Source organism: Tachysurus vachellii, chromosome 11, assembly GCF_030014155.1.
Source record: "Tachysurus vachellii isolate PV-2020 chromosome 11, HZAU_Pvac_v1, whole genome shotgun sequence".
Taxonomy (NCBI): domain Eukaryota; kingdom Metazoa; phylum Chordata; class Actinopteri; order Siluriformes; family Bagridae; genus Tachysurus; species Tachysurus vachellii.
In genome coordinates this window covers 2242682-2252500 of record NC_083470.1, presented here as the reverse complement: position 1 = coordinate 2252500, position 9819 = coordinate 2242682, and the positions used below count along the sequence as shown (strand labels likewise).

The 9819-nt window shown below is 38.9% G+C and overlaps 1 protein-coding gene across 1 annotated transcript in view; it reads right to left on the bottom strand.

The window, feature by feature from the left end:
• The window catches only part of notch2 (notch receptor 2), a 53015-nt gene extending 43918 nt beyond the window's left edge, over positions 1-9097 (bottom strand). Inside the window, exon 1 of the mRNA XM_060880842.1 lies at positions 8724-9097. Within this exon, the coding sequence (XP_060736825.1) occupies positions 8724-8796 (73 nt within the window). The 5' untranslated portion in view covers positions 8797-9097. The remainder of the gene's footprint in view (positions 1-8723) is intronic.
• Between the last annotated feature and the right edge of the window lie 722 nt (positions 9098-9819).

The following is a 9819-nucleotide window of genomic DNA, read 5'->3' as shown; positions in this document are numbered from 1 at the left end:
GAAATGACATCAATTCTCAAAGACTTTCACTAACATGCTGCGTAATAGTATATCGTAATAATAAATAAATAAATAAATAAATAGTATATTGTTATTTAAGTAAAAATAAACAGGAGAGAAAACATTTATAAAACAATACATAAAAAACTCTAAACACACCCCATATCGAATTATAAACATCTTATTAAATATTTAAATATTTTTATCTTATCTAATTTTCTGTATCTATGATAGTTTATTAAGTCTTATTTAATCATAATAAAAATCATATTTGCAAATGAGGCTTAAGGTTTTGAGTAAATATGTATATTATAATGACGTGTATTTGAGTAAATATTTAATAAGATTTAGATGACCGTGTTGTTTTTTTCAGTGTTATAAACTCACATGAACAACATTTTTTGAGTTTTGTGAAACTGAATCTTTTAGAAACTGAGATTTGTTTGGAAATTAACCTGAAAAATAACGTTTTGGGGAAAACGTTTTAAAAGTGCACGGTGTGGTTTTTACGTGTTTTCAGTGTGGTTTAGAAGGTTTTTGAAGGAAACTGACGTGTTCGTTTCAACAGGAAACGCGTTTCTCAGAGATGTCTGACGTGACGTTTTCATAAAGTGACAAAATGGTGGATTGAGAAACGTGTTTTAGTGTAACAGGATGTGAAAATCCGTAAATCTGACAGGACCAAAAGCTTCTACCGTCGGCACCTTTCGAGATTAAATTAGATTAGATTTAGAGATTAGATTAATATAAATATTAAAGACGGACAGCGGAGAAGTCGAACAAAAACATACCAACACATGGCATGAAAATCTGTTTGTAAATAAAGTTCTTCAGCAATGAGGGAAATTTAACATTGGAGTGCAAATTCCCCAGATTTACACACACACACACACACACACCAGCTGGGACACAGCTGTAGGTCTCGCCGTCAGCCTGAAAATGCTGCCTCATCTTCATATGATACCCACAATGCCCTGGGGAAGTGTGTGTGTGTGTGTATATATGTGTGTGTGTGTGTGTGTCTACTCATGTAAACAGTATTAGCATGACCATGTTTATTTGGGTTCATTTAAGGTCACATTTTTTTTCCATCTCTTTCTCTCTCTCTCTCTCCCTCTCGTAACCGCTCGCTCTCTCTCTCTCTCTCTCTCTTAACCGCTCGCTCTCTCTCTCTCTCTCTCTCTCTCTCTCTCTCTCTCTCTCATAACCGCTCGCTCTCGAAGGTTCTGTGCTTTCTGCACATAACTAAACAAACCTATTAATAAACGTCTGAAACCATACACACACACACAACGCCTTAAACTAAATGGTCACGTGTACGTATACATCCAAAAGTACGCGAACCCTGATCATCGCAGCCGTACGCGGTTCGACCGTTTCCACAAAGCTGAAAGCACAAAACTGTACAGAAAGTCTTTGTAAGCAAAGCGGCACCGTAAAGACCCGGTGTGTAGGTGAAGGTTGGAGCGAAAGAACAAATGTACAAATGTCATCCACACCCTTAAAAAACGAACAGCACTTTTGGTTCACTTCCTTTATTCAGTCAACTCAGGACAAAAACACTGGGAACCGAATGTTACTCAACCGACGTCCTGATTCGGAGGTCGTCGAGGACGCATCGCGATCAGATCGTAGTGTAACGTAATTGCGCACAAAACCCCGCCCACTATCATTAATCAATCCCACACCTCTTTCCTGAATTGCTGCACGTAGCAACCCAACACATCAGGTCGACTTTTTTGCGGAGCCGTTTTCCTTTGCGGACTTATTTCAATATCTAACGGAAAGAGAGATCCGATCAGATATCCAGATACAGAAGCCACGTGACGTTGACGAGTGTAAACGCGCCGTGTCTCGACTGGCCGACGATCCGACCCGATCGATCGGATCATGGCGATCACTTTTTAACGCAGCCACCTTGAGACTCGCTGTAAGACCTTAAAGGCCACGTAATCCTGACACAGGAAACAAAAGCAGCTGCTTTTCAGAGCTTCGTTTCTCATCTCGCGTTCATTTATACGTTTTTTTTTTGCAGACCACATGCTTAAAAGAGCTGAAACTTTCTGTACAGGTCCTCTGTCAGTCTCTGTCTATTTCTCTCTCTCTCTCTCTCTCTCTCTCTCACGTCTGCCTGTCTGACCGCAGGCACACTAAAGCTGACTGACAAACTGTGTGCAATTACACAAGCAAGCAAACACACATTTCTGCTGAGCAAAAAAAGAGGATCTGGCCCAAGTCCACACTGAACAGGAGAGAGGAAGTTGTTCACGCTGGAACAGGAAGTCAGTCCGTTTCCTGAAGTAGCTCTAGTACAGCCTTCTTCCTGTGTTTAACTACTGCATTAGGAAACTGTAATACATAACATCCTTTAACACGACATGACACATGGCACCGGCTTTATTTACAGCCCGAGCCTGAAAAACACAGAGCAGGAAAAGCAGTTAGCAGCATGAGGAGGTTAATGAAGGGTCGCATCTCTTTATAAACACACACTAACACCCAATAACACACATGTTCTCAAACACCATCAAAAAAACAACCACTGGAACTGAATACAGACCATCGACCTCAGACTGACACCCGCCATCCAACACCCGCCATCCAACACCGGCGCCATCCAACACCGACGCGCTCCAACACCGACGCGCTCCAACACCGACAAGTGTTGAGTAACACCGACACGCTCAAACACCGACACGTTCAGACCCGCTCAAACACCGACGCGCTCCAACACCGACAATCTCCAACACCGACAATCTCCAACACCGACATGCTCCAACACCGACACGCTCCAACACCGACAGGCTCCAACACCAACATTATGATCTTACTTGGCTTCATGATGTCCCAGTTAAACTACTAACTGTTAAAGACAAACTTACAAATGCCAAATAAACCAGAATAAATGTACAAGATGTAACATGCTAGAAAAAACTTCCTAGGAATCACAGGGACATAAAACACACAAATCCAGTGTTTCATGGTGGATTTTGAGTCTGTGTAGATCAGACTTAAGGATCAATATGGAATATGATACGACTCCATAATCCTTGCACTTGTTCACTTATGTCTTGAAAATCACACACACACACACACACATACACACACACACATACACAGCTCTGAAGCAAGAATGTGAAGCATTTTAATTCTGTGTTAATTCACTAACCTGCTCAGCAGGACAAACTCAAGCCCCCTCGCCTTAAGCTCCGGATTTTAACAAGCCCAAACATCTACCTCTCCCTCTCCCACTCTATCCCTCTCTCTCTCCCTCCCCATAAAGCCTGGTAGCACTTAGCCTCAATTTCCAGACGACAATTTCACCATTTTGGAAAAGGGCAGTGTTTTTTTCACCCACACAATGAGCCTCTTTTTCCACCTCCTAGCAACTGAAATGACCACGAGGCACAACTGCTTCTCAATCTCTGCAAGAAATAAAAAACAGGCCATGTATCTCGCTTTAGCTTTGCTTTCACTCAACATGCAAACTCTCTTATAGCTAAAGAATTATACGGATATCTGGGAACAAACCGAACTTTATTCTCGCGCCAGTATAAACTAGATATTTTGCTGCTTTTTCCAGAAAATCGCTCCTAATAATTCGGCTAATTAACCAAACCCCCTTCCTGATCCGAATCTGGTCCTGTTAGAGAAGAGGATAGATGCCAAGATGTCAAAACAGAATTAGACAGATTGAGAGAAAGAGAGGCTTTAACTTTAATCCCAGACCTAGAGAACAATATCGTTACACATTTCTTGAAACAAAAACAAACAGCAGCTTTCCGGTAAATAATAGATGGCCGAGATTTAAATCGCGAGTGAAACAAAGTAAACAGCAAAACGGAAGTACGGTGTAAGCCTAACTTAAATACACGTAAATACATGCAGATCATAATATTTTAATATTTATTTATATTTGTTTATATAAATCACACACAATCTGACCTAGAGGAACATCTCTCAAAAAATTGTAACAAATATGGAGTTTAAGATAGAACTTAATCCGCCTCCGGGATTTGTTTTTATAAATGTTTTATAAAAATTATTTTAAAAATATATGTATATTGTATATATAAAATATGTGTGATTATATATATATATATATATATATATATATATATATATATATATATATATATATATGAATAAAGTAAATTTATTAAAAAAAAAACACGTTGTAGGTAAAAATGTTGAAACCTTTATAGTTGGTAGAACGTAGCATTGCTAACCGAGTTCGGATACTGTGATAGCGAGGGTGCTACTAGCCTGTCACATAGCTACGCAAGTTCGTTGCTAGGCGGTTGTTGTGCTATCCCTGCTGGTCGATAGGTGGTTGCTAGGTGCTTGTTACGGAGTCCCAGGTACATTTCCGACGGTTGTAGCTAGTCGACTGCTGAGGAATCTCAGCCGGTTGCTAGAGCGTATAGCGGTTGTTGGGGTATTTAGTAGGTGGATCACAAACGGTGTGACCGTTTCCCCTGTATCCTGAACGCATACTTGGATCGTCGCTAAGCAGCGACCAGAATTCCGATCTTTCCCAAAAGCACAAAAAGAAGAAGATGATTATAACCTAGAGAAATGTGGCTTGACAGAGCAAACCTAATTACCATATTTGGTATAAAGTAACAGAAGTTATTTCTGAAATCTTGCTTCTTAATAACGAACATTTTGTTGACCGATATTTACAGGTTTGGATAAACAGAAGACTTTTTTCCATGAAATCTAACGCTTCATGGTATGTTTTATTTAATGTTCTCCTTCTCACCTAATTCAAGCCCATTAAAATTTAGAGCAGACAAAAAAGACAGATAACAACGAACGTGTAAAAAAAAAAAAAAAAAGGCTACAGGGTTATTGCGCAATCGTTACTGGCCTTAGATTGGATTCTGACTCGTTTGAATAAAACCACACGAAAACAAAAAAGATCTAAAGGCTCTTTAATCAGAGACGACGCGAATGAAACGTCCCGACTCAACCTCTTTGTAACAACATCTTGTTTTTCTTCTCTCTCGCTCTATATTCGTACTACGCTGCTCTGTTCCAGTCACGTGATGTCTGAAGGCTCAAGCCACCTTCGAGCGCTTTATTTGGGCAAATAGTAATATTTACACTATCGTTAAAAGCACTCAGTCTTCGCCGCACCGACACAAACACACACACACACACACACACACACACACACATACACTTTTGTGTTCTGCTTTCATGACCTCTAAAGCAACCCTTCCACTCAAGAGTCATGAGCCTCTCCGCCACATTAAAAATAAAGTCCAGGAAGTCACTCAGCGTAAAGAGATAATCAACATCTAAACACACGAGGTGATTTAAACTGAAACTAGAAAAGCGTGTAGCAAAGCTGAAGACCGAGCTCTGAACACAAGAAAGTTAACAAGCAACACCAAACATTAACGTCTCTATTCTAACTGGTTCGTTCTAACACAGCATCGTTTCCATAGTTACCGTGTTATCTGCGTTCACATATTTCACTCCATCGTCATTCTCGTCCTGGTACTTTTCGTTTTTCGCTACAGAGAGAATGAGAGTCGTTCGATATCGCAAAAATATCACATCACGGTACTTTTATGTTGTTAAACTTTTCGGATTTTTCAAAAGATTCATCTTTCAGAACTTTTAAACTTGAGATCGACAGCCAAAAACTTGTCATGAACTTTCCACTTGAACATTATCACACAAAAAAAATCTCTTATATTGTAAATATAATACAATAAACATTTCCAGGTCCAAAAAAAATCGAAAGTTTTAAATAACACGTTTTCTCCAGATATTCAACCATTTTGTGCTGAAGTAAAGATTCGAAGTTTTTAATAATTAATAATAACGTAACAAACCAAAGTGGTGACGATCTGACTTTGCTACGTCGATAACTGCGAAATCTCAGAAAAGCGAATTGTGACTAAACCGATCAGTGTCGTTGTTGTGTACCGTCGTATGGTGTCGCCTTACGCGATGACTTCACATTCGTGAGTGTTTTTCTCTGGGATTCAGGAGCGTAGGTCTGCACTCCATAATCATCCCGTTGTGTTTGCTACAGTGGGAGAAATCGCATTTCACACCCCGCAGATCTGCGTTTTTCCAATGCCGGGACAAAGGGTTGACTTTTACGCAGCACACACACCAGAGTAAATACACACACACACACAAGGCGAGCAGAGGCCCACGTCGGCCGATGTCGTGTGCCGGCAAACAGAGAGGCTGAGATAAAGAGGAGAAGAGAAAAAAATGGCTTTGAGTTTTACCTCTGGGGAGGAAATCTAATACAGCACGGCAAGAAGCAACAGAGTGTGCAGGGTACAATGGGTAGGGTTCAGTATTGAGAGAGAGTGTGAGTGTGTGTGTGTGTGTGTGTGTCTGAGGAATGTGAAACACCAACAGCAGCATTCCAGCTGCGTCTGCATCGCCCAGCTCTCGAAACCGCCACACAGTTCAGAATATAAATCACAACATTTCACAAAATACCCAAAATATGAATAATAATAACAATAATAAAAACTCCTATAGTATGACACGTGTGTAAACGTGAGCGCTGCGTGACGCCGCCCGAGTCCTCAGACGAGACAAAAAAAAACACAAAACCCACCAGCAGGGGAGTGGAAACTCTGCAGCAAGACACACACACGGCGAAAAAGTCTGCAGAGGAAATGAAGCCATTTTTTTTTTCTTCTTCTTTTTTTTTTTTAACAGCGCCACTAAAACAGTTACTAAAATGTCTCATTTTTATACTCAATTAAACAAACAAATTAACCTTTTGTCAGTTGAACATGCAAATAGTTACGTCTATGTTTGATTGGTACATTTGTCAAGTAAAGGAACATTTACATAACACCAAACACACACACACACACACACACACATACACACACACACACACACACGGTTTTAACAATCATTGTGAGTTATTTTCATTTCCACTGACTCACGCAGAACCTCAACAGAAAAAAAAGTGACTTGTCCTGGGTGTTGTAGCATTTACTTCTAAAAACATCAGACTTTTATAAATCAGGAAGAACTAGTGACACTTCAGAACTTTAATAGAACTGTAATAATACTATCGTATTGATAGACGGTTAAATAAAATCACGCTACGCTTTATAAACTTTCTCAGAGTAAAACCTGATACATTAAAGTTTATTTTCTTCTCGGTTGGATATATTTGTTTTCTCCTGGTGCACCTTCTGTATGGATATTTTAAAGTTTTATTTGACTGCGATTTTGCTCTAATATTTTAGTGAACATCATACACACATCATTGTACATAACTCCTGCCCGGTTTACACCCGATGTATTCAAATGTATTAAAGCAATACAACACGATACACCTGCCAGAAATATTCACCCCCTCAAATCCTTACGATGTGATGCTGCGATGTATTTTCTTAACGCGACACCTTTGGCTCTGAGTTGTCTGAAACGCATCGAAATACACTTCGCACATCTGGAGCCTGATATTTATGTACAAAATGTGCTGAAAAGTCTGAAGTCTGAGGCCAGACTGTGCTTTCAGGGTCTCGATGTGGTCCGCTCTGGTGTTCTATGGGATGGTAAATACTTTTGTAATCCTTTGGTAAAAAAAAAAAACCTAGCCGTGTTGAGTCTCTGAGTCGTTTTGCTGCAATGCATTCTGGGATTTCCAAAAACTAACACACTAAAATATTATTTTTGTTTTTCCTCCCTATTGAACCTCAATTTAAACTGCACAATAATCAACAATCGCTTGTCACAACACAGAAAACCAAAATCGTTTTAGTTACTCAGATAGAAACTGTTTTTGTAATTTTGTCAAACTTGCCTGGCATTTTCATGATTAGGAAAACAAAAACCACACACACACACACACACACACACACACACCAGAAGCAGCCATACTTTACATACTGCAGACCACCAACATCTGGAAAGCGGTGGGGAAAAGGGGGGGGAAAACCACACTGCAGCTTTGTGATGCCATTTTTAATACAAAACTATCTGAATGATATATTTAACAGATTCATTTTACATTCCCAACTTTCTCTTTTTTTATTTCTGAGGTTTAGGATTTGCTAGTGATGTGTGAAGAGGTCAATTAAACCCTAAAATTCTTAAATATTAATAGTATTTTCCATAGCCATGATATATGTTTTGTGGGTACACACGCGCACACACACACACACACACACACACACATACATACATACATACATACATATATATATATATATATATATATATATATATATGTATGTATGTATGTATGTATGTATGTATGTATGTATGTGTGTGTGTGAGTATGTATGTGTGTATGTGTGTGTGTATGTGTGTGTGTATGTGTGTGTGTATGTGTGTATATATATATATGTGTGTGTGTGTGTATATATATATATATATATATATATATATATATATATATATATATATATATATATATGTGTGTGTGTGTGTGTGTGTGTGTGTATATATATATATATACACACACACACATATGTGTGTGTGTTTGTATGTATTCAGGTTTTGTGGTTCTAAAAATAAATGATTTTTGTATGATTTTAAAACATGCATGACAACATGCTAAAGTTCTGCGTGAACTGTACATCTTACACACGGTAAGAAACACACAGGCGCTCGTGCACACAGAGAGATGACGAGGATGCTCACCTTAAAAAGATGTAGTAAAGCAAAAAAAACACATGTTCAAGCATTAAACAATCGTCTAAAACAAATAAACCTACCATATGAAACATGGATCCAGGAAACTACGAAGAAAATGACTCTGCCCGAAGAGACACCGAGAAATCGGCCCATATTTTTCTGTGAGAAATCCTCATAAGCGTCGCGAGCGCGAGCGCGAGGCGAGTTTCACACACCGAGTCTAACGTTCAGCTCGATAAAGGGCAAAAAAAAACACCTAAGTTTCAAATTACTGACACGAAAACGTAAAGAAAATGATGTTGAAAGCCTCATTCGTTCTCACAGTCTCCTGTTGGAGCGGATAAATCCATAAAAAATGAGATTTTGCCAACTTTTTTTCCCGTCCATGAAGTCACTCTGAGGTAAAACTCTCAACTTCTCTGTCTCGCGCTCGCTCTTCCCTTCGAACAGGACGCGTCACTCCGCCTGAAAAGACGTGTCCATCCGCGTGAAGTTTACAACAGGAACTACACTCTCAAATATCTTGCTTTTTTTTAACCAAACCATACTATTTAAAACAAAGTATTACTTGTATATCATATGACGCGACAGCATTGCGTTTAAACACCGAATTCAGCCGTCTGATACGTCGAACACGTCTCTTCTTTTCATCATACCACCGACTCAGGCGGAGGAATTTATTTTTTTACTTATTTTCAACGCCGACTAAATCTGCATACTAGCGTACTAAGCGCACTAAACAGTAGTCTAGGTCACAGTGCGGCTCCGACGTAATGCACGTACATGACGTACTGTTTAGTGCGCTAGTACGCTAGTACGCTGACAGGGACTTGGCCCTTCTTTATGACTCAAATTTGACGTGAAATTTTCACACCATGTTGACGGGATTTTATATAAAAATAAGTTTCCACCCACTATTTCTCCGAATTATATTTAACTGTGGGGTTTTTTTTTGTTTGTTTATGTTGCTGTTTAAATTCCCAGATAGTTTATTTTCATTACAAATCCAAAAGATTTATTAGCAAACAAATCATGTTAGAAAGAGTTTCCAATGCTAACATGCTAACAATTTACAATAAAACATAAATAATATATGAATTTGTTGTGAATATGATATGAATTATATGAATATAAGTTTATTTATGAATAAACATATTCATTGTGTGTACATATAAG